Source organism: Plodia interpunctella, chromosome 8 (assembly GCF_027563975.2).
Source record: "Plodia interpunctella isolate USDA-ARS_2022_Savannah chromosome 8, ilPloInte3.2, whole genome shotgun sequence".
NCBI classification, from domain to species: domain Eukaryota; kingdom Metazoa; phylum Arthropoda; class Insecta; order Lepidoptera; family Pyralidae; genus Plodia; species Plodia interpunctella.
In genome coordinates, this window is record NC_071301.1 from 1,132,328 (window position 1) to 1,157,841 (window position 25,514).

General features: G+C 33.5%; 7 protein-coding genes across 9 annotated transcripts in view; 3 read left to right on the forward strand and 4 right to left on the reverse strand.

Moving 5' to 3' along the window:
- The window catches only part of LOC128672111 (uncharacterized protein), a 190,556-nt gene extending 189,487 nt beyond the window's left edge, over nucleotides 1-1,069 (reverse strand). For both annotated transcript variants that reach the window (XM_053749033.2, XM_053749032.2), the window contains exon 1: nucleotides 749-1,069. The gene's annotated coding sequence lies outside the window, so the exon portion shown is untranslated. The remainder of the gene's footprint in view (nucleotides 1-748) is intronic.
- Nucleotides 1,070-3,026: 1,957 nt separating this feature from the next.
- Nucleotides 3,027-6,156, reverse strand: LOC128671944 (THAP domain-containing protein 1-like). 2 transcript variants are annotated; one of them, XM_053748790.2, is made up of 5 exons: nucleotides 5,903-6,156; nucleotides 5,711-5,798; nucleotides 5,027-5,141; nucleotides 4,158-4,350; nucleotides 3,027-3,737 (listed from the first exon to the last, which is right to left on the reverse strand). In XM_053748790.2, exons 2-5 carry the CDS (start codon nucleotides 5,784-5,786, stop codon nucleotides 3,084-3,086), a joined length of 1,038 nt encoding a protein of 345 aa, XP_053604765.1. In that variant the 5' UTR covers nucleotides 5,787-5,798; nucleotides 5,903-6,156; the 3' UTR covers nucleotides 3,027-3,083. The 2 variants fall into 2 exon arrangements, with proteins under 2 accessions (XP_053604765.1, XP_053604766.1); XM_053748791.1 differs by lacking the exons at nucleotides 5,711-5,798; nucleotides 5,903-6,156 and having other exon boundaries at nucleotides 4,158-4,354; nucleotides 5,030-5,141.
- Nucleotides 6,157-11,412: 5,256 nt separating this feature from the next.
- On the forward strand, nucleotides 11,413-17,434 carry Rab39. The gene is made up of 3 exons (XM_053748629.1): nucleotides 11,413-11,619; nucleotides 11,698-12,046; nucleotides 12,753-17,434. Exons 1-3 carry the CDS (start codon nucleotides 11,512-11,514, stop codon nucleotides 12,959-12,961), a joined length of 666 nt encoding a protein of 221 aa, XP_053604604.1. The 5' UTR covers nucleotides 11,413-11,511; the 3' UTR covers nucleotides 12,962-17,434.
- A 1,553-nt stretch (nucleotides 17,435-18,987) lies between these two features.
- Trs31 (TRAPP subunit 31) lies at nucleotides 18,988-20,738 on the forward strand. The gene is made up of 5 exons (XM_053748702.2): nucleotides 18,988-19,270; nucleotides 19,404-19,530; nucleotides 19,637-19,720; nucleotides 20,072-20,170; nucleotides 20,320-20,738. The coding sequence occupies exons 1-5, from the start codon at nucleotides 19,119-19,121 to the stop codon at nucleotides 20,416-20,418; spliced, it is 561 nt and encodes a 186-aa protein (XP_053604677.1). The 5' UTR covers nucleotides 18,988-19,118; the 3' UTR covers nucleotides 20,419-20,738.
- A 1,115-nt stretch (nucleotides 20,739-21,853) lies between these two features.
- ND-B15 (NADH dehydrogenase (ubiquinone) B15 subunit) lies at nucleotides 21,854-22,448 on the reverse strand. Its single transcript, XM_053748705.2, has 2 exons — nucleotides 22,211-22,448; nucleotides 21,854-22,128 (listed from the first exon to the last, which is right to left on the reverse strand). The coding sequence occupies exons 1-2, from the start codon at nucleotides 22,346-22,348 to the stop codon at nucleotides 21,916-21,918; spliced, it is 351 nt and encodes a 116-aa protein (XP_053604680.1). The 5' UTR covers nucleotides 22,349-22,448; the 3' UTR covers nucleotides 21,854-21,915.
- Nucleotides 22,449-22,642: 194 nt separating this feature from the next.
- On the forward strand, nucleotides 22,643-24,197 carry RpS13 (Ribosomal protein S13). The gene is made up of 3 exons (XM_053748704.1): nucleotides 22,643-22,801; nucleotides 22,966-23,093; nucleotides 23,865-24,197. The coding sequence occupies exons 1-3, from the start codon at nucleotides 22,779-22,781 to the stop codon at nucleotides 24,167-24,169; spliced, it is 456 nt and encodes a 151-aa protein (XP_053604679.1). The 5' UTR covers nucleotides 22,643-22,778; the 3' UTR covers nucleotides 24,170-24,197.
- A 493-nt stretch (nucleotides 24,198-24,690) lies between these two features.
- amrt (amaretto) lies at nucleotides 24,691-25,444 on the reverse strand. Its single transcript, XM_053748703.2, has one exon. The coding sequence runs from the start codon at nucleotides 25,297-25,299 to the stop codon at nucleotides 24,748-24,750; it is 552 nt and encodes a 183-aa protein (XP_053604678.1). The 5' UTR covers nucleotides 25,300-25,444; the 3' UTR covers nucleotides 24,691-24,747.
- Nucleotides 25,445-25,514: the final 70 nt, after the last annotated feature.

Below are 25,514 nucleotides of genomic sequence, written 5' to 3' on the forward strand. Positions count from 1 at the left end.
ATGTGTCAACTTAAATCTAAACAAACACAAATATGTATCCAAACGCATGTCTTCCTCATAGTTTTTATATCCGTGATAACCACCTGCCCATTTAATTTATACCTACCTAGTCCTTTTCTTTATGAAATTCTTATAGGTCGATTAAATCATGTTTATTACGGAAATAATGACGCATTTTGTCTCTGGCCATTTAACATAAATGGCACGTATCTAATTAGGTATACGAATACTTTATTATACCCGCAAAAATACGGTAGGATAAGCACATTACTTTCACTACAAATTAAATGAAACAATCATACGCCAGCTATCTCTCCGCTTTTAAATATTATCGCTGCATAATTAATTCGAAATGAAATCGATACAATAGCCACCTGAATATCACATGAAGAAATTATTTCCGGCCCATATAAGCCGAAAGAGAAATCAAATGTCACTCAATGTGAATGGGACTTGACATTTATAAATTTATAATTTGTTGTGCGATTTATAGGACATATTATTGTCGCCCGTAGTTCTTTCTAAGGCGTTGGATCGTTTCGTTTATGGTATTGGCCCACAGTTATGGACCTACACGCACGGGGAATCGTGATTGCGAAAGTCCTGTTACTGGCGACTTGTAGACGACTCTGTCACCATTCCAAATTCAAAAATGATATTCGAAAAACGCTATATTTGCCTATAAATCTCTTTTCTATACTAACAAAAAAAAAACAAATTTCATAAATAGAACGAATTAAATACAAACCTTTTAATATTCGCTTGTCAGCATAATCGGTATTACAAATCCAATAACAATACACGGAACGAAAACAAAAACCTCACTGGCGCACTTAGCGGACACAAAAATAATAAGAAACAAAACTTGGAACCTTTTACGGCGTAAGGACAAACGGAAAGCGGTGCACACACATCCTTTGCGGTATGTTTTTAGGGAAATAATAAAACTTGCACAATATTTGAACAGATGGTATGTATTTTTGTTCACGCGCGACGTAAAAACGTTATATTATACGGCAACGACGACCGTCCTTGCGGAGGGAATCACGGCACTGAATACGATACGGAACCATTGTTTGGCGTTTGCCTTCCCTTTCACACAAAGCGTCGTTGTTGAGGAAAAGCACCATCTAGCGAAGCCCTACGTCACTACGTAGTAAGAGTAGAATGACTTAAACAAGTGATGCTTGCGTTGGGTCTTGTGGTCCATGCAGTATCACCTTTGCCAGCCACATTGTCGTCGAACAGTTTGCCAAACTTTGGCGGATACAGTATACATTTTGCAAAAATAAATTTATATTTAAAAAATGGTAAGCCCTTCTGGCATAATAGGGACCAACACTGTTTGAATGAGTTTCTTTCGGCATTTCTTCTCAGCAGTGGTCGTTCCGAAATGCTAGTAGTTTGTAACTTTGGTAAACATCATTTAATTTAGAATTTGACGTGAAAAAGTGCCTGTGAAGGCCTAATTTCTGAATAAATGATTTGATTTTGATTTAGCTGATTTATCAAGCACACACACTAAACTACGAAATGTTCACGTATTCGCATCGGCATGTGTCCAACATTTCGGCGACATTGTGAAACAGACATTATAGCTACTAGTGATACGAGGAAAATGGCAAATTTTTAAAATACTACCTACTAAGCAGTCAAACAGGCATACGGCCCGCCTGTGCCCAAATAGCCTAGCGCGTTAACACCATTGAGCGTCAAAGCTCAGGGTTGGCGCGTTCCACTTCGCGCAGTTTTCGACCTCAGCTTCGACAGCAGTTTTTCAAAGCAATAAATTATTTGAATTGAGAAATTCGAAAGCAACGTTTAACTCAGATGTCAAAAGGAAATTTATTAATTTTATAATAATAATAATAATTCTTTATTTGTCAGATCATAAAATCCATAAATTGTTTGTAGAATTCTTAACCTATGTTAGTAAGCAAAAGTGCATGTATTTTAGAACGAATTGAGTTACTGTATCGATTCATGTGGGTGACATATGAATCTTGACCCAGTGTCTCATTATTGGACAGTCAATCCTGTCAGACAACACATTTAGAACGCCATTGGTGATGCTCCGAATACGTTGCCTCAACGAGGCCACTCTTTTCCTGTGATTGCATGAAAGGAATCAGTGCGCCTCTCCGCAAACATACCCGAAGGACTACAATGTTTTGGAAGCCCCAACAGCATTCCAAATATGTTGTTATACTGAATGCGAAGTGCGTTGACTGCCCTCTGAGTATAGCTGACCCATAGATTGCAGGTGTAAAAGGACTGGCAATATGCCTTAAATAGGGATTTTTAAAATTTAATTTCAATAATTCTAATTCTAAAAATCAAAATAAGTACCTACTGCGCGTAGATGTCGGTTTTCGCAAAAATTCAAATTCAAATCATTTATTCAGAAATTAGACCTTCACAGGCACTTTTTCTCGTCAATTTTTATATTTATAGTTATTTCTCACAAGCTACAAACTACTGGCATTTCGGAACGACCACTGCTGAGAAGAAATGCCGAAAGAAACTCATTTGAACAGTGTTGGTCCCTATCATGCCAGATTGGCTTACCGTTATTGTTTCTTACAATGTTTTTTTTTTCTAATAATATATAAAAGTACATAATGTACATAGTCAAAAGGTATATCAAAACAGGTTATGATTGTGATCCGAGTGCTGATTATAATATATATATATCGATGTGAAACACAATTAACTTACATGAAAATATAAGAGAAACGAGATGACCAGTTCCCTCTGGCAGCACCCGTTCACGAGTTGACGCATGGGACAGCCATCGCGTAGCTCAACCATAATAGAGGGAATCTCACGACCCGGTCCACGACGCCACCACCAGATTGACCATTTGAGTGAGCATAACACACTCGATTCCCATGACCTCGCAAGTCATATCAAATGCCTTTAAGCGACTTGAATATCTTCTACACATACATATACCATAACACAATCGATAAAAATAAATTTGTGTGAAATCGCATACACATGTGAAACCAAATAAAACTTCAGGATAAAAAATTAGAGACAATTTATTTAAAACTGTGATATACTTACATGTAATTGTATAACTAACCTATCTTAATTTTGCATGACAATTCACTATCAGTCTGCTCAGCCACTACTTTTATCATGTTGCTATTATTTATTGAAGTCTTCAGTTGATATCCATTCCCGATCCAGGAATCTAACACATCCGTGCTCGGTAGCAATGTCCTTAATGTATTACGACAATAAATATATGCCTGTGGTGAATACTTGTATATACTAAGGGCAAAGTTCTTGAAATCTTCAGTCTGCTTAACGGGCATCGCTAAAACTAAACCATTCGTATCTTCTTCAATCTTATCCTGTAGAGACAGCAATATTCTAGATTTTTTCTTTCGCTTCATCGTCAAAATATTCCGTTTCTTTTCGATTGTCTCCTCGAGCCTTTGCAAAGCTCTTTTCTGCTTATTATATATTCTTACGCTGTTTTTTAACTTGTCCTTCAACCCTACGGCTTGACGTTGCATTCTCTGTACTTCTGTGAATAGTTTCAGTAATTCTATAGTTTTCTCCGGATCCTCTTGAATTTTTAAATTATCTGTGGATGTTTTTGCCGTGTCATTGGTGTGTGCGATCTTTCCATTCTCATTGACAGCTGGTCTTTGTTCGTCTTCTTCTTCATCTGTCTCCATTTCCTCATCTTCATTGTCAAATGTGTCCTCGTCGATGTACTCAACCTGTAGATATGTAAAAATAAAATATTGATAATCATAATGTTTATAAACAAATCTTTTAAAAGAAAATATATTTTTTCGCAATCATTGAATTATCGATTGTTAACTTTTTAAATTTTGCAATAAATTTTGAATAAATAAAACTATAAAAGGACTTCAAACTACTCAAATTCATTCAAGTGACAAAAAAAAAACGAATAAGATGAATGTATTCATCTAAAAACAATTTATAATTAATTTTCAACATAAAGAGCCAGGGGGGCTACCACAAAATATAAAACATGTTACACGTCATTAAGTCCACACATCCTTTAATTTACACACACATACATAATGTGGGAAAACACAGCATGTGTATGTTAATAATATGTTACATATGTTTGTATGTTTCGTGGTTTGTTTGTATTGTTTGGTCATTCAGACCTCTAAGACATGCCGGGGCAGTTTCAATGACGGCACAGCCTTATCGAGCAGCACCATTTGGTTGTCACTGTCGCACACAAAGCAGTCTACAGCGAAATGCTGTATGCAAATGTATGAGTAATCAGTGGGAGTCCAGTTGTTGCGACCCGTCAGGTCCGTCCATATCTGTCTTAGGTTAGAGTCTTCCGGGAACCTGAAAATAATATATTTATAGCATAAAATAGTTTCTCTCATTTAAGCTTTTTCCCAGTTTCTTCCTCAGCCATTGAACATCCCAGCCCAAGTCGACTTTCCTACTTTTTCATGTTCATTTGGCAATCTTCAACTCTGTATCACCCACCATGTTCTAAGGAATAATGGAATCAATCTTGTTGGCATTGTCTTCAGACCATTGGCAGACATATCATCCATGACAACATCAAGCCAGCACTTCTTGGGCAAGAGCAGAGTTAATTATGTTATTTATTATATTAATTCACTTAACAATTCACTGATAACAAGGTTTTTTATTTGTATATGTACTACCACCACTTGAAGATTAAGATAATATCATCAAAAATTTAATTGAAGGGAAAATAGAAGCTATAAGCAGAAGAGGAAAGCCAAAGGTTGACCAATATATCAAATACAGGAAAAAGCAAAAGATTGACTGAGAGAAATATGTAGTAGTCACTCCATCAACCAGAACAATATTTAAAATATCTTTGTAGACTATTATTCTTGAGATAAATCTAATGAGAATACATGAACATGCTTACTGGATTTTGAAAAGATTTAAAATGTTCTTATAAAAAATTAGGAAATAACCAAACACTTTTAAAGAGTTTGTGGAGAAAAATTAATTAATATTGTATTTATTTATATTTCACCTGAAAAAAGACTCATCCTCCATATTTTTAAAGTCCTCACATCCCAACACAGCACATGTTTTTGTTATCTCCATGTCCACTTCCGCTTTGGGTTTCACCTCTGGTGCAACCATTGCTGTGAAACAACAATTGGTAAATTTAATATTTTAAGTAAGGTACTTGTTTTACTAGAGTCAAAGTATTTGTTAAAACATTAGACCTTCATGGGTACTTTTTCATGTTAAATTTATACTCTAGCGGAAGGCTAATGTTGATGATAGTTTAGATACATAATTAGACCTTCATGGGTACTTTTTCATGTTAAATTTATACTCTAGCGGAAGGCTAATGTTGATGATAGTTTAGGTACATAATTTTCTTCAAGTCCTTAGGAATCACACCACAAAAATTTGCATATTATTTTAAATATGAAATATGTGTTTCAGTATTTCAGATTTAATTGAATTTTTCTGCAACCAGTGATATAATGTTCTGTAGTCAATACATTGAGCATGTCCTCCAGTGAAAATCTCTACTCATTATCCCTTCGAGGCAGTAAATAAAAAAAACAATTAAACAACAATAGGATAGCAGTCCAAATTAGATTTCAACATAAGACAAATGCATTTAGCAATTTTGGCGTCATAATATATTCATTTATGAACATAATAAATATAGTAAAGTTAAAATAATCGATCTACTCACCAATAGGCGTTGGTTTTGTTTTATTCTCAGTGTATTCGACATACTCCTTATTTTTGTAGCTTTGGTTAAAACTCATGATTTTTTTTATCTGGAAGAAAGCTGGTATTTACTAACGTGCAACCAATAATAACATACAAACATACAATCGACGTTAGTAGGTACTGTTAATTTGTTATTATTACATTTACTTACATTTTTATAGACTTTATAACGCGAGCTTCAAGGGATAAAACGCCAGCGGTAACCCCTTTATCATAGAAGTCACAATAATAGAGATAATTGAAAAAATAATATATTTACATTGCTGGAATGTCTTTTGATTTAGGAAACTAAACTGTTCAACACGAAAAGATAAAAATGAATCAATGAGATTAGGTAGTTACGAAATTAAAATTACATTTATTTCAATAAGCACCCAGTACATGTTACTGACTGACAGATGGATCAAGTCAAATCAAGAGTCATTCATATTCCGTTCCGTTCCGTCCGACAAACCCATGGATTCAGTAAGTACTTCGTACAACGGAGTACCTAATAATAGGGCATATTACGCAAAGCTCAGCACAGATGGCGCTACTGGTACAACTAAGGTACACAAACATTGCTAATGGAGGCAAAAAGCGCCAATTTTCAATATTGTTGCAGATTTACGACCAAAAATACCTTATTACATTATTTGGTCAACTGTTGTCATAAACTTATATAAACTTGATTTTGACTGAATATCTTACCTGTATGAAGTCCATATTTAAATATGTCTTCACGTGTGAAGTGAACCCGTATATAACAAACGAATACTTACATAATGAAAGGATTAATAAAGTACTCTAAAATATAAACGTTATGTTGAGTATAAGTAAGTTAGTGGACAGCCACCACATTTAAAGGTTATATTCTATTATATTATATTGTTTATGGTTATCTCATAGAGTGACATTGTTGTTGTGAAAAATGGTTTAAATTTGTAAGACGTTAAAATGTAGCTGATAGAAATAAAAGAGAAATAAAATGATTTAATATAAAGGAACTTTAATTAATTGAGGCATTCAGATCTACAAAGCCAATAGCACGCTTCCACTGCGTCAGATGCGTACGGTATAGTATGTAATAAATTTATTTGAATTTTAGAAAAATTACACAAGATGTCGGCAAACAAAGAATGTAATATTTTAAAATATAATGTGGTGCAATTTTCCGGAGAATCTTTTAACACGTGGGCCTTCCGAATCAAAAGTATTTTACGTGAAAATAACTGTATTGAAGCGATAGAAAATGAGGAGTTTTATAAAAAAGAAACAGCTACACAAAAAAATCTAGAGGCACGAGCCCAAGCTCTAATAATAGCAGCTGTAGCGGATAGCCATTTAGAATATGTAAGAAAAGATTCGGCCTACCAAATGTTTAGAAATTTAGAACAAAATTTTAAAGAAAAAAGTACAAGAAGTAAACTATTTTTACGAAGACAATTAAATGAAATTAAATATATAGAAACAGAGCCTTTAAAACATCATTTTACAAAAATACAAGAAATTTGTACTTCATTAAAAGAGGCAGGAGGAGGAATTTCGGAAGAAGAACAGGTAAATTATATATTATTGTCGATGCCAAAATCATATGAGCCAATAGTAACAGCTTTAGAAACGATTGGAGATTTGAAAATAAATATGGTAATGGATAGATTATTAGGAGAAGAAGAGAAGAGAAAGAATTCGTCACAGGAGAATGAGAATAGACAGAGTGCTTTTAATTGCGGAAAAAGAGGAGTAAGAGATAATTTTGCAGGAAGAGGTAATTATAATAATAGAGGAAGTTATGATAATCGAGGATATGTTCGAGGAAATTACAATAGTAGAGGAAATTATAACAGTCAAGGAAGATATGACGGTCAAGGAAATTATAACAGTCAAGGAAGTTTTAATGGTCAAGGAAGATTTAATGGTCGTGGAAGATTCAATTATCGAGGAAGATTTAACGGTCGAGGAAGAGAACAAAGAAATTCATATTATATGTATGGTAATAGTAGTAATCAAGATAATGTTGCATTTTTCGGAAGATCTGAAGATTCTGATGACTGGGTAGAATTTATTGTAGATTCTGGATGCTCAGATCATTTAGTTAATAATAAAATTTACTTTTCTCAGTATATAGATTTAAAACAACCAAAATTGATTTCTGCTGCCAAAAATGGTATCTCTCTCCAAGCGGTAGGTATAGGTAACATAGAAACTCAATGTTATGTTGGAAAAAAGTCAACTACATGTACAATTAAAAATGTTTTTTATGTGCCTGATTTAAGAAAAAATTTATTGTCAGTGTCAAAAATGGAGTCAAGTAATTTGTCTGTCACTTTTGAAAGAGGTAAAGTTCGAGTTTATGATTCTTCTAAGTTTTTAATTATGATTGGGAACTCTGACAATTCTCTATATAAAATTTATATGAAATTCAGTAAGAAAAATTGTAATAACTGTTTTTTATCTAATTCGGATAGTTTGTTATGGCATAGGCGTTTTGGTCATTTAGGTATGAATAATTTAAATGTTTTAACTAAAAATAATATGGTTGACGGATTAAGTGACTTAAAAAATTTAAACCTCGAAAATATGTTATGTGAGACTTGTGTGTTAGGGAAAATGACTAGATTACCCTTTAATAAGATAGGTTACAGAGCTAAAAGACCACTTGAGCTAGTGCACACAGATGTTTGTGGTCCTATTACTCCAATTAGTAGAGAAGGTTATAGATATTTTATCACGTTTATTGACGATTACACTCATTTTGTTATGGTTTACCTTATGAAACAGAAAAGTGAAGCTTTTGAAATATTTAGAGAGTACTATTATTATGCTACGAAACATTTTAACTGTGACTTATTAAAATTGAGATCTGACAATGGTAGAGAATACGTAACTAGAGAATTTTATAATTTTTGTAGAAATAACGGAATTCAAGTTCAGTACACGGTGCCATATAATCCTGAAATGAATGGAGTGGCGGAAAGAATGAATAGAACGTTGGTGGAAAAAACTAGGACACTTTTATTAGATTCACAATTGAATAAAGAATTTTGGGCGGATGCTATTTTGTGTTCTGCATATGTAACTAATAGAAGCCCAACAAAAGGGAAAGATTGTACACCAAGTGAATTATGGGAAGGAAGAAAACCAAACGTGATTAATATGAGAGTTTTCGGGAGTGTTGCTTATAATCATGTGCCATCTCAATTAAGACATAAACTTGATAACTGTGGAAAAAGAATGATAATGATAGGTTATGCTAGAAACGGTTATAGACTTTACGATGAAGATACTAAAAAAGTGGTAATAGGAAGAAATGTAATTTTTGATGAAAAAGAACGAAAAGAAAGACAGAATAATGTAGAACTAGAGTGCGGAGAGGTAAAAGAAGAAGATGTTAACAAAGAAAATAATAATGAAGAAAATGATAATGAAGAATTTTATGAAGCGGAAGATACATTAGAAAAAGATGATAATTCGAAGGAAAATTCTGAAAAAGAACAAATTGTAAGGGAGAAAAGAATAATTAGAAAACCCAAGTGGCAACAAGATTATGTTACTGATTTTGAAGGAAATGAAAATGAAGTAATGTATGCTTTAATGACTGGACAAATAGAAGATACGCCACATACATTTGAGGAAATAGATAAGAGAGAAGATAGTGAGTTATGGAGAAATGCAGTTAAGGAAGAGTTTAATGTTCTTGAAGATAGTGGAACATGGAGGAAAGTAGAAAGAAAGAGAGATATGAAACTTTTAGATACTAAATGGGTATTTACAAAGGAAAAAGTAGGTGATGCAGAGATATGTAAAACGCGACTTGTTGTTTTGGGATATCAACAAACAGGACATATGGATAATTTATATTCACCTGTATTGAAGATGCAAACATTAAGAACATTATTAGCAGTTGCTGCAAAGAAAGATTTTAAGATTAAACAAATGGATGTAAAAGGAGCTTTTCTTTATGGTCGAATTGATGAAGAAGTTTATTTAAAAATACCTAAAGGATATTATATTGGAAAAGAAGACAATTACGTTTTCAAATTAGAAAAATCACTTTATGGTTTAAGAAAATCTCCGAAATATTGGTATGAGAGATTTACTGAAGCAATGTTGGATTATGGCTTTCAACGTTCTGAAAATGATTATTGTTTATACATGAAAGATAATGTTTATGTTTTATTATACGTTGACGATCTTTTAATTTTCGCGAAGCAGGAGACAGAGATAGAAAAAGTGAAGACGTTTTTGACAACACAATTTAGAATGAAAGATCTAGGTAATACTGACATGACATATTTAGGAATTTCTATTAAGAGACTAGATGACTGTATTTTAGTTAATCAGACAAGATACTTAAAAAATATTCTTAAAATACATGGGATGAGTGATTGTAAAGGGATTGATACACCTATGGATGTAAATTTTAAATTTGAAGATGAAACTATTGATATGAATTATGAAGCTAAATGTAGATCTTTAATTGGTTCTTTGTTATATGTAACAGTGAATTCTAGGCCAGATTTAACGTTCTCTGTAAACTATTTAAGCAGATATCAATCTAAACCAAATTTGACTTTGTGGAAAGCTTTGAAAAGAATTTTGAGATATGTTAAACAAACTTTATATTATAATTTATGTTATAAGAATTGTAATAATATTTCATTAGTTGGTTTTGCTGATGCAGATTGGGGTAGAGACGTTGATAGGAAATCAACTACTGGTTATTTGTTTTTAATTTTTGGTAACACTGTTGTATGGAAATCTAAAAAACAATCTGTAGTAGCTTTAAGTACGACGGAAGCAGAATTGGTAGCACTTTGTGAAGCTTGTGTTGAGTCTTGTTTTGTTATTAAGATTTTAAATGATTTAAATATTGAAGTAAAGGATTTTAAAATTTTTGAAGATAATCAAAGCACTATCAAATCTGTTCAAACTTATGATCAAAGAAAACTGAAGCATTTAGAAATTAAATATAATTTTATAAAACAAAAGGTTGAGCAAGGTTTTGTTAAAGTTGAATATATAAGTACTAATAACCAATTAGCTGATATTTTTACTAAGCCTGTTAGTAAGTTTTGTTTAAAAGAATTTGTTGTTAAGTTAGGAATTTTAAATGTGATGTCTGAGGAAGAGTGTTGAGTATAAGTAAGTTAGTGGACAGCCACCACATTTAAAGGTTATATTCTATTATATTATATTGTTTATGGTTATCTCATAGAGTGACATTGTTGTTGTGAAAAATGGTTAAAATTTGTAAGACGTTAAAATGTAGCTGATAGAAATAAAAGAGAAATAAAATGATTTAATATAAAGGAACTTTAATTAATTGAGGCATTCAGATCTACAAAGCCAATACGTTATAATCGAGATAGCAAAAGGCAGCAAAGCTTATGTGTACCTAACATACAGTGCTGTACTCTGGCGGGATAAATGTGTAGTAATACTCCATGGACAGTACAGAATTATTCCGTTCAGATCAGAGAGTATCAAAACGAATGATTTTTTAGTTTATGCAACATAAATAATAGAGTGGTGTGCAACATATATTATATTTTTTTATTCCTAAAGATTTAACGATATATCTTGATTCTCACTGAATAATCTCATCCCTAGATCACGGATAACGGAAGTTCATGTGATTGGCTAAATTGTCTTTGGTTGTCATTCATTTCATTCGAATTATTTGTCAATTGTCATTGTCGTACGTAAATAATACGTAATTTTTGAGCAAACCATTGTTGTGAATAAGAATTTTATGATATTGAAAGTGAAATTAGAAAAATGGTTGATCCAATATTTGATTACCAATTCAGGCTGATCCTAATTGGAGATAGTACTGTAGGCAAAAGTTCATTATTAAAATATTTTACTGATGGGAAATTCGCTGAGGTAACATTTTACCATTGTTTTCGTATGGATAAACAGCGCTTGATAAAATTGGATTTTAAATTGCGTATTATTTTGTAGATGTCCGATCCTACAGTTGGAGTGGACTTCTTTGCGCGGATTATAGAAGTACAGGATGGCACGAGAATCAAATTACAATTGTGGGATACCGCAGGACAAGAGCGTTTCAGATCTATCACAAAGTCTTATTATAGAAATTCTGTTGGCGCTTTGTTAGTGTACGATGTGTGTAATAGATCTAGTTTTGAGCATATACCTCTTTGGATGATGGAGGCGAAGCGACACATAGAGCCACATAGGCCTGTGTTCGCTCTGGTTGGCTGCAAAATAGACTTAGTTGGTGACAACAAGAACAGTGCTAGGAGAGAAGTGACTTGTGAAGAGGCCAGGATGTTCGCTGAAGAAAATGGTAAATATTAAATTTTTTACAGGTCCTTAAAGAGAAATATATTTTTTTATTTGTTTCTTTGATATGTGTTATACTAATATTTTAAATGGAAAGGCTGTCTATTATTTGCACAGTTAAACTGCTAGGCTGATTAAGATGAAATTTATAATAGAAATAAAAATTATCAATGACACAAGGTCTAACATATCCCTATGTCACAACTGTAGCCAAAGTAGTATAAGAAAAAAAATATTATTGATTTATAAAATAGGTACCTTGGCCTGAAAGTAGATCATATTGCAATTTTCTTGCTCCAATGATCTTTGTTAATGCCTCATACTTTACAATAATAGGTAGGTATATGATAATTTATTTAAATATACTTTGAACTAAATGACTCAAGGTGGTCTCAACCAAATGGTGACATTGATTCAAATAATGTTTAAGGATGTATAGTATGTTATCACTACATATGAACTACAAATTATGATTGCTCTCAGATTTTGTTTATGAACAAAATGCCAATGTTTAAATGGTTTTCTTCATTAGACATATCCATGTGTTGCGGTGTTTGCTTGTCATCAGGCCATCTACATGCTTGTTTGCCCACTATGCTATTTAAAAAGATACTTTTTTTTTCTAGAATGTTTTTAAAGTGTAATAGTAACCAAACAGTTTAAAGTATACTTTTTATGAATAACAAAGTAACATAATTAATTCACTACAGGTCTTCATCACATAGAAACATCAGCGAAAAGCGGAAAAAATGTAGAAGAAGCCTTTGTGCTGGTGGCTCAAGAAGTGTACAACCGCATCCAAACAGGGGAATATAAAGTCGAAGATGGTTGGGATGGTATCAAAACGGGCTTCAACAGGCCCAATGGTATGGATTTCAACTTACTCGAGGCAGAAACTGTCCAGTCCACTTGCTGTTAGAGATAATAACTCTAAAAACATGCAAAGAGTAGCAGACGGAATAGAAGTTCTGTTAAATTTTTCATGATGGCATGCAGGTTAAAATCAACGTCAAATTTGATGGCGCAACCTTAAGAGTAGGTACCTTTACTAAGCAATGCTTAAATCATTTTTGTCATTTACAATATGTCCATCAGTGGGATGCCTGATGGCTCTAAATAAGTAAACAATTTGTCCAATCAACACTATTTTCTGTTAAAGTTATATACCTCTTACATATAAAATTGTGGTTGTCCAAATCAAAATGGACCTTATGGCGGCTAGCACTTAGGTCTTTATTGCCGTTGTTTTGTATTGGAACAACGGGAATAAAGACCTAAGTGTTAGCCGCCATAAGGTCCCTTTTGATTTGGTCGACCACAATTAACAACCTTAACACTTATCACAAATGTTAAAATGGTTATTTATGTCTCCTACAAAGTCAATGCAGACCTTCGTATACTTGTTATTCACAACATTTATTTAAACTGAAGTAGTAAACGAAGTAAGAAGTGAAGTATATAACTTTATAATGTCAGATATTAGAAAAATAAATTCTTTATTGAAGATTTAATTGACCCATTCAAAATTGTGTGCGCATTCCCATTTAACTTACTCGTTTTTCGCTCTTACTATAGCGTACATTCACACAACACGAACATGCAATTTTTGTAAGGGAATATACATCTCACTACACGTGAATTCGCGTCAACCGTCATTATTATTAATAGAATATTATCTCTGTTACTTCTTGCATGTTTATAACTTCACTGTATATAATTGACTCCACATCTAGAATAGTTACGATGTGACATTGATTAAGCATAATTTTATAACATATAACATAATAATATAGGTAAGGTGTGAAAACACACATTGAAATAGATTTGTAAACGGTCTCACAAAGGTTTGTTTGTCAGATTTTTTATTTCTTTCTGTTCTTCAGCCATTTTAAACCACATATTCCCTTAACATACCCGTTAGTTTTTTATTTGTTGGTGTTTAAACCTTTAATAATATAAATTAGATGCCAATTATTTTCTACACATATTCTAGACTAGATGTTGCCCGGGACTTCGCTCCCGTGGGAATTTTGAGATAAGATAGCCTATAGCAATCTTGGATAATGTACCCGAATCGATTTCAAAAATTCATCATTATGAAAGAATTTTTGAAATTGATTCGGTTTCTGAGTTTACCTGCCTCAAATATACAAACTCACAAATGCTCTTTATAATAATAAGTACATTGAGAACATTTGGTAGAATATCAACCCATGACTGGCAAATAAATAGGATTGCAAAAATTTATCTATCTATAATGATAGGTATGTGTAATCAGGCCATGCATAAAAAATCTGGGACTTCATTCATTAGTCATATTTATTTATTCTAATTTCAAAGAGGGAATTGTTTTTGGATGGGAAATAGTTTTATTTCTTTTACATAAATATAATGTATATAATACTATTGGAGAATATGTAAATTCTGCCACTATTTTAATTTGAAACTAGGTATTTCTTTTTTGAGAGTAAATTTTGAAAAATAATTTTTTTTTGTGATTATATATTACAATGTACCTAAACTTTAAAAAAACTTTCATAACAGCCAAAGATATGTGAAATCGGTTCACCTTTTTGTTTTTAACCGATTAGAGATGTTAAATTACTAAAAATAGGTACTAAACATATAATTAAGTCAAATTATAGTACCTGGAACGTGCTTAATGCATAGTAAATTAATTTAGATACATATTTTGTTTAAAAATTATTTAATTAAATATCACTATGTATTCCAATTTTCTGCAGAAAAGTGTTTCTAAACACAATCGGCCCCTCATTGCGTTAAGAAATTCAGCTGAATCGCAATTGAACTTCGATCGTTCCTCTATTTTTTACGGTCTTATCGAGAATAGATTCTCGCATAAACATTGAAACGTAAACAAACGCTGCCATTGTCAAAGCAATTTGAAGATAAACTTGTAACCGAATCTGTATGAAATGCCGGAATGACCGCGGTTCGCTTGACATCCAGCTGATGTTAGATTGGAGGGCAGTTCTTTTTGAATCATTATGGAAGAAGTGTGTTCATATTCGTCTACGTTTTATTTATTAACCCTTTATGCAGTGGCTTACTTCACTTCCACCAATAAGTCGTCCATACAGCTAAACGTGGTCTTCGAGTATAACAATTGGCTCTGTCTACCCCGTAAGAGAAAAAAACGTTATACTGTATGTCTAATACAAAAGCAACCCTGTACAGATTATTTATATTTTAGTTTTAAATATTCGAAAAAAAAACATCTATCTTTCATCTGAGCGTTATTCTGGTTTCTCCCGCCACCTTTGGGCTTCGGAGCTCAGTGTCCTCAATGTAAGCCCCTATAATTAAGACACAAATTCTCAGTAAACTTTATATATTGTTCCTACAAAAACGGAAATTTATCGAATACATCACAATACTACTGTTTTTTTTTTGTTGAAATAAATTATCATTTACACTTTGCCCCCGCGGATTTAGCATTGTGTTATCATCACTACCCACGCAATATAGGATTAAAAATGTCCATATTAAAGTAAAGCTAATTGATAATTTGATGTTCAGATATTTTTGCGGATTGGATCGGATGTGCTGCACTAACAAATGTGCACTTTTTGGATACTGGACTGGTCAAGTCATACTATTACAAGGTCAATAGCGTACTATTGATTATTATACAATGTTATCATGTGATTTTGTTTGCCTTCAAGCAGATTCTTCAAATAAATTTAAACTTTGAACAAATTGAAACCGGTTGATCATAATTTAAAAAAGAAAGCCCCTGCTTAGCCAAAATTTACAGTCTTGTCTGAGAACTCGTTACGGAAATACGTAGATAATAATTTTAACAAATGTTTTATTTTATCCACAATAATTTGCATATATAATGTTATATAAATCAGTATATAAATGACACGGGCAGGGGAGACATGTAAGCTTTATCCTACTAATACTGTGTGGACGTGATTGTGTATGTATGTATATACTATTATAGATGCCAATTATTTTTTGTATCCCATTTCAATTGAATTATTGTCTGCGCCCCTCAAATAATAGAATAAGATAATTTCTCAATTTTTAACTCGCATACACAATTTAGAAATTGTATCCACTCTCTTACATCCTTCTTCTTGCTGCATTCGCCGGCGTGGCGCCCCAAAGCCTAATACACATTTTGTGTACTGTCATAGTGTTTGTAATCAAGTGATCACATACAACTTTAAACGTTGTTCTTTATATAAGATACATTATAAATGTTGCAATTTAGAACATTACATAATTACTGTGCGCTCTTTAATACATTACACAAACTGCGTATAAAAACGACTTCCTCAATATGCGGGTGTTTTTTTAGAGCGTGAAGATTCAACTTGTATAATAATTCTGCCATTCTAATGCATGTTTTTCTAAATGGCGTGATGTAATTAATATCGTAAAGATTTTCAATGTCAATTTTTTTTTTTAAACAATAGTAAAAAACTTTCATTATGTCTTGAAACCTTGAAACTTACTACTGCAATACCATTGGGACACGATTGTGGGACAACTTTAAATTTTTCAAATACGCCGCTGTGCGTAAGGTTCTTTGCTCAAATTTGTTTTTGTATTGTAATTGACAATTTAAGGTTCTTGATGCGGTATTAGTCCACACTTTGAACGCCAGAGTCGACTCGCTGAGATAATTTATAGTTCTGAAAAATGCACCTATTATACCAAAACAGGGTGTCGATTTTGAATCATTTCTCAAAGGTTTTCAATAGAATCTATTTTTTTTTGAAATATAAGTACCAGAACAAGAACTGTTTTTCACATTTTATGCAATAAAAAATATTCATTCATTTAAAAAAATAACTATTGAATAACCATTGAAACACGATGTTGACTTACGTTAAATGTAATGGGCGTTAGGGGGTAAGGCCACATTCGGACGAGAGGAATCGTCTCATCGTGCTGGCTCCACATTATCGCGGACAAGTTGGCGCTGAACTTGGCGGATTTGACATACATTGCTGGTTATTCATTACGGTAAATATAAGCACTTACAAACTAGACGCAATGTACATTCATTCGCGTCAACATTATGTCAGAGTTGGGCGATAGTGTGGAGCCGGCATTACAATTCTGCCATGTCTAATTTCAACATGTACTCGTACACATAAAGCCTAAAATCTGGCATTATTCATCAGCTGTACAATTTCGAACTTAACATATAAGGGGGACAAAGTTGAAATTCGACAATGCACACCCGTCGCTCGTCCTAGCAGTAGAGGTGGACAGAAAAATATGTGGTACTTTATGAATGTGTAGTATATATTTTTTTTTATAATTGTAATATCTAACTCAGTATAATTTAACGACGTACCTTATAATTATTACGGCGCTGTTATTATGCTTTATATAAAGTTTTTGTTAATTAGATCTTGTTTTATTTCTAGTAATTACCTACTCACATTTTCATATCCACTCAATCATAGTTTTTGTCTACAATACTTAATACTTTCTACTAAATATGTTATACTAGCTGTTACCCGCGGCTTCGCCCGCGTATTTTACTGTTTTAAGAGGTGACAAACTTTCGCAATCATAATACTAGGCATAAACATGACATTACTTGGGGAGTAAATATATGGATGTTTCTTATTATTCCATGCAAAAACTATTGAATGGATTTCGGTGTACGTTAATAAACTGGTAGAATGGAATCTAGAAAGGTATACCTACAAAAGTACATACAATAGCTTTTTGAGAAACAATAAATATTTTAAAATTTGTCTTTAAAAAGTGATTTTGAAATTCTAATTTCTGAAATTTGAATACATACACGAAGATCCCATGAAAGCTATAGGTATTATATAACATATCGTCCCATGGATGTAGTAGGAGGCGACTAAGGGACACGTAGCTTTTGGAACTGATAAGCAATAGCATTCCCAAAAGAAAAAAAAAAACATTTTCTTTACTGAATGCAATGAATAGGGAACTCACGGGTATAGATAATCATGCGTGCAAGGCAGATTGTATCATTTCGTACAATCTCTTTATGCGTTAGTTTTGGATCAAAGGAACTATAACATGACCTAAACTTGACGACCTAATTTCTACTGCGATAGTATTTGCACAGCATGTCATTAGCGTGATAGATAACACTAATTGCGCCATATTTAAATTTTTGTTCTCAATTTTAAATTCAAGAAGTACCAAACATGGAATTAGTAGGTACCACGGAGTACCTACTAATTCCATGGTACCTAGTGATTATAAATCCTCTATCCTAGTGTGGGATCATTTTTTATTTTATAATGCATGCATGCATTTCGAGAAATACATAATCCTTATTCTTATAATTTCCTTTTTACCCGACTGCAACGAAAGAATTTATGTTACGTTGCGTGCAAAATACGCCTGGTGGTCCGGTCAGAAGAAAGGCAAAAGTAGCACTGGCTTTAAAAGTATATAGGTATATACCTAAGTAATTACGAAAAAAAAAAGAACTTACCTATAAGTATAATAAAAAGACTTCGCTCGAGTAAAACTATAATAAAAAAGTAGCTTATGTTACTCCTGAAGAATTCGTCTGTATGTGCCAAATTTCATCAAAATCGATCCAGTAGTTTTTTTTTTATTTTCCTTTCAAAAATAAATATTTTCTCTTTATAATATATATGAATATTTTATGTAAGTACTTTTTGGATCTCCTATCTCGACATGGCTAACTGCATAGTGCTAGTTTTTACACATACATATTGTAACACGAGTTTCTCTCATTATCATAGTTAATCAATACATGTAACATGCATAATTTACGCGGTGATGATGCGTAATATCATATGCTGCTGTGCTGCATACTTATCTCTGCAAAACTATCCAACCCATGGACTTAGTAGGTGTTGACTGTTACTAATTTCATGATCCAACCAATCCAATAAAAAAAACTTATGACATTGACATGATACATACGTCACTGTCACAAATTTTAACAAATATGCAAAGAGAGAACGGTTTTGATCCTTCCTACCTAGATTTTAATATTTGTTGTAGTATGTTTTATTGTGAAACAATCGGTTTTATTAATTAATAACAGTGATTCAAAATTACACGTTATGTCGTCAAATCGTTCGAAATCTTCGATACTTGACAAACCGCTGAGCAAGGGAAAAGGAGAGATTTCACTTTCCGTTTACGCTTTATTATTCTCAGAAATTGTCCAATATTGCCAGAATCGATCACATTCTATCCAAGAGCTACAAACTAAGTAAGAAAGCATATATTAACTATATATATAACTTTTAAAACTCCATAATTACCCTGCCTCAGTGGTCCATGCCATGCTTATGTTTTGTGTTGTTAACACATTTTTCAAATTGTGATTTGTGTGTATGTTTTAGGCTGTCCGATATTGGCCAAGATGTGGGAACCAGACTTTTGGACCTCTATTTTGTCAGAGAGCGGAACAGTAAGAGGGAAATCAAACTTCTCAATATGCTGCTTTTTGTTAAGTCTACCCTCTGGAAAGTGAGTCAAATTCCTATGTTATAAATGACGGTCCATAAGAAAATGTATGGAGGGGAATTGCTTGAAATTGAAAAATAAATGTGTAACAATGGTTTTCTAATTCCAGGCATTATTTGGCAAGGAAGCCGACAAGTTGGAACATGCTAATGATGATGAAAGGACATACTACATTATTGAGAAAGATGCCTTGGTAAGCTTGAGACCTATGTCTATTTTAGGATAACAGAAAATTCGTAGTTTCATCAGAATGGATAAAAGTTTTATGTGTTTGGATTTATTCTACCCATGTACATTCTACCTTTTTCTTCTGTAAATTTAAAAAAAATAAGCATGGTATACCATATTGGTGTTATCATCATCATGTCATCAAAAGGTAAAAAAAAAATATATATTGGAAATTCAAGTCTTGTGGAAGTAGAAAGGGCAGGGATTTAACATCTAGTTAAGTCCTATTTGTCCTCATGAACTGGTACAAATGCACCAGTTAAACAATTGTTTGTCTATTATGTCTATTTTAATATTATACACTGATTGATTCCAGGTGAACAAATACATAAGCGTGCCGAAGGACAAAGGCTCCCTGAACTGTGCTATTTTCAATGCTGGCATCATAGAAGCAGTGTTAACTAAGAGCGGATTTGTAAGTGCATATGTTATATTTTGTGAATATTTTACTATTAGTTTTGTGTTTAGTTACCAACTCAGTTTCGTGACGCAGAAAGACTCTCAAAACAAAAAATCGCGTCCTGCTTGACCTTTTTCCCACTCATTTGTGATTTTTTGTTTCAGCCCGCAAAAGTGACTGCACACTGGCACAAGGGAACCACTTACATGGTCAAATTTGAAGATTCCGTCATCTCAAGGGACAAGTCTCTTGATGATCGTTAAATAATTATATGTATGAATATTATATATAGGTTATGTATTTTGGAAATCATAGTGGCTATAATATGAGTGGACTACCTACATTGTTTTGACACTGACAAGGAAGATATGCGGCAATATGTTATGCTATGTTCTTTGTTCTACTACTCGTTCACTTCTCATTGGCCGCTATGGCTTGCCCCCCACCCCCTGCGGCTGTGCTGCGCGAGGGAAGCTACAAGACCATTACAATAAAACTTATTTCCTTCAATAGTATCTAATTTTATTGTTTTCATAAGCTATTTGTCACTCTAATAGTAAATAAAGAAATAACTATAGCAATATTCTACTTTATTGGAATTTAAAAAGCCTGTCGCGGTACTTTATCTGACCACACCGGCACGCCATTTCAAATTTCGTACGCTGATCCCATATTGCATATCCATATATGAAGAATGGCAGGATAAAGGCTATACCCCTAAAGTTAGTCATTTTGTTAGCCGCGAAGTGGTCGTATTGGCATGTTTTCATAGATATGAACCTTTGAAGAGCAGGGTCAAACTGAAATAACGATATTGAATCAGGATAATAAATGCACCTATATATATATACATTTAAGACTGACCGCTTGTCTGGCATGATCATCTGTTTCCCTGGGATCTTCCACAGCTGTTGAGCATCAGAGCCCAAGGTTTGCTTTCCTATTTTTTCGTCCCCACTTCACACAGTCGTCGGTATAGTTATGAGATCATTGGCACGCATGTCATCTTTGACGACATGCACCTATTGATATTAAGTCCCACCAGGCACGCATCATTATGAATATTAAATCAGTGTTTTGCCAATGCCTTCTCCATTTGCAGCCAAGGTGATTGACTAGTGTTTATTTTCTCTGCTTCTTAAACCCCAAGAAGAAACAAAGGAAGACGCCAAAAATAATTTAAAATTTGAGTTTGACCTCAAACTAGATGTAGACTGATGGGAAGCAAAGATGAAGTTATAGTGTGTTGAAGCATGCAAGCTCAAAAATGCAAACTTCACTTGTGCTTTGAAGATCCCTACATTGTACTAATTTTGAAAGCCCTTCTACTATTTATATAATTTCATTACTCACCACATAACCAGATTCTTTTGAATGCAAACATGGATCAGTTCGAAGCTTCAAAAATTCTTTTCTATACTTTGCTCTCCTTTCAATTTGAGCACATATTATTTTGCACTCAAGTTCAGAGAAACAATAATCTGTCATTTCTAGTTTTTATCAAGAACAATAATCAAACTTGTTTTGAGTAAAGTATTTTATATTTTGTGAATGTATGACATTGCATTGTCAGTGTTCACTTTTCAGTTTCAGTTCCAAAGTTTCTAATTACTTAATTTTGAAAAAAAAAAAACGTTTTTTACTTTCTATGCAACCAGTAATATTAGGTACAGTCAATAACAGAAGTAAACAACAATAAATAATGTATGATTTATTTACTAACAATATTAAGGTATCTACAGAGTTGATATATTACAGAATTACTGGAATTTGAATAATCTGTCTCTGTAGCGGAGCTCTCCAGACCTGATCTTCTGTTCGCGGTTATCACGGTCATTCCAAATGAAATAGCCATATACGAACATAGGAATAATAATCGCACCGATGCCAAATAAACTATTCCTGGCGTTCGGTTTAAAATGATCATATTGTGTTACCTTCATTGACATGAACTGTTGAATGGATTTGTCGAACTGGAAACAAAAACATAATCAGTTATCTATTTATTAGAGAATTGAAATAACAAAATTACGTAATAAAATTACGGATACTCACGACATAGCCAGCTTCCGAAGCATGTTTATAGGGATTTGTCTTCTGTTTCAAGAATTCTTTTCTCATAGCAGCACGACGTGCAGCCTGTTGTTTAATAATATTAAACTCTGCATCCGATAGCCCATATTGATTAGCCATTTTTGGGCAATTTCAGATTTATTATCAAAATACCTAATCCTCCTTTCTTTCTATTGCTTTGCAGTATTTTTTTCTTTTTTAGATCTGTCAAAGTCAAAAACTACCTACCTACCTACCTAGGTACTTGCTAGCTCCTTAAAACTTACCATATAACCATGGACAAACAAAATATCGACATTTTACACGGTAGTGCCCCGCAAGTCGAGTAAAAAAAAAAGAAGCGGCACGGCAGTTTGTTTTACAGGATAAAAAAATCACAACTACGATTTATCGGTTTTTTTCTAAAGTACAACACTACAATATTCTAGGAACTACCATTGACAATAGATTACTGAATGAACTGTAATCGCATTCCGGTCCGGCGGCCACCATCTTTTGCTTTCCGTTGTTGTCGTTGTCAGGTCGGCGATTTTTGTAAAAAGCCGCAACCATGGGTCGTATGCACGCACCTGGGTAATTACTTGTGTAATTTGCATCGTTATATCTTACATTTCAGAAAAGTGATAATGTTCTATGAAATAATGTGGTTAATTTACGTGTGACATATACATAACCTAAATACCAAGTCAAAGTTGACCACATGGTTCTGTTCTAAAGTGCTTGTTTTATGTTTTCAGTAAGGGTATTTCCCAATCAGCACTGCCATACCGCCGCAGTGTGCCCACTTGGTTAAAGCTTACTGCTGACGATGTCAAGGAACAAATATTCAAACTTGGAAAGAAGGGTCTCACCCCCTCTCAAATTGGTGCGTATTGTTACCGTAATTTTCAGTTCAGACCAATATTTCATCTGACACTGATCTATTTTCTAATTCTTTTTGATGAAACACAGATTCTTAGTATTTTGGAATTCATCAATACATTGGACTGTCCGTCACGCTTTTATACAGCACTGGCCTGGTTTTGGTGAAATTTTGAATATAAATAGTTAATTACTCTAGGTAATATAGATCCACAACTGTGGAGATGACAACAGATGGAGCTGTGGGCAGACCCCACTAAATTAAAATTAAAATCATTTATTCAGAAATTAGATCTTCACAGGCACTTTTTCTCGTCAATTTTTATATTTATAGTTATTTCTCACAAGCTACAAACTACTGGCATTTCGGAACGACCACTGCTGAGAAGAAATGCCGAAAGAAACTCATTTGAACAGTGGTGGTCCCTATCATGCCAGATCGGCTTACCATTATTGTTTCTTACAATGTTTTTTTCTAATAATATACAAAAGTACATAATGTACATAGTCAAAAGGTATATCAAAACAGGTTATGATTGTGATCCGAGTGCTGATTATAACTATTTGAATATGCAGTTTTTTTTTTAATGGAGCTGTGGTCCACCACTATATTATATCTAGGTGGACTCTTGAAGGTGCAGTGTAGAAGCATGTCCTATCAATGAATAAATTTAGTGGAGTAAAAGAAGTCCCTTTAAATGCCTATCACCAGTCTAAGTAATAATAAAGGGGTCTTCATATATGAAACACTGTAAAAATAAACTTTTTTTTTCAGGTGTCATGCTCAGGGACTCGCACGGAGTTGCCCAAGTCAGATTTGTCACTGGCAAAAAGATCCTCAGAATTATGAAGGCAATGGGCCTGGCTCCTGATCTACCTGAGGACTTATACTACCTGATCAAGAAGGCCGTAGCCATGAGGAAGCATTTGGAACGCAACAGGAAAGACAAGGACAGCAAATTCCGTCTTATCCTTGTTGAGTCCAGAATCCACAGGCTAGCCCGATACTATAAGACCAAGAGTGTGCTTCCTCCCAACTGGAAATATGAGTCAAGCACTGCATCAGCCCTCGTCGCTTAAGTTTAATAAAGCTATATAAAACTAAGAATGTCTATTTATTCCAGATCAGTTTCATTAACTTTCTTAGATTATTCTATTCTTCTCTATGTGTGGTGATCCTATTATGTCTAGATTAAAAAGTTATCTTTAGTGGTCTGGCAGTTTGATTAAGAAAGAAGGATAGCTGGCCAGTGATCAGAATTGAAATCATTTGTGATTTTTTTTTATCTTCCATGAGACAAGAAATATTGGGGGGAGTAATTGGGTATATTTATTTTGTCTATAAAGGGTATCAAACCAGTAACTGACACCCACACAAATTTAAATACAAAATTAAAGTTACCTATATTGTCTTTGCTATTTATATACTTATATGTTAACCTCAATATAATTCAACTAGCATCTTGTGTTGCATCCAGTATAGGTTTTTCATGTTAAGAGTGCAACAAACATCTCACATATGCACATTATATGCAGCACAACTTTGAAATGAATTATTGAATCATAAGCAGTTTATTTAAATTAAATAGAGAAAGTAAACTTAAAAAAATTAATTTATTAGATTACAGTATGTACATTTTCCTTAAATTACAATAAATCTATACATATGGATTCCAGTTACTCCCATCTTCAGGATGTAAACTATTTGTTATCAATAAAACTACATCAACAATCCACCAAATGCCCAGTCCACCCAATGTGAGCAGCTTGCCGACAGCTGTGCCAGTTTGCCCCAGGCAAAAACGGTCCATGCCCAGAAAACCTAATAAAATACTGTAGATCAAAGTCGTGGTGAAATAGTGGCCCGAGTATCGCACACAAGGAAAACCATCCTTCAAAAAAACCCTGTTCCCATGACATTCTATGTTGCTAAGCACTTCACACTGCACTTTTGTTCTTTCCACATCTTCATAACGAACGCCTCCAAATTTAACACAGCCGTGTCCAGCAGCTTCTCGCGCTGAGTGATTGCCTTTATGGTCTAAAGGCTCCTTGCAGTTTAGGAATTCTATCGGTAGAAAGTTGCATTTTACAAGCGGGCCTAGTGGTCGATAAGGCTCGTCAGCGTATGGGTTGCTTTCGGAAAATACTATTGGTACGACGGTGAGGAATATAAAAAAGTATATGATAGACTGTTGTTCGTAAATCATTATTTCAAGTATCAGGACATCACACAGACATTTAATTAATTTATCTACAGGAGATTGAATGAATATCTGTGGAACAGACAAAACAAATACAATAGGTACGTACGTAGGTACATACAAATTATGGAATGGAATTATTATCGTTTACAAAATGTCAATGTCAACTGTCGTTTTTTTTTCCAAGCACTCACAATACTAGCTAGGCGTACATACCTATC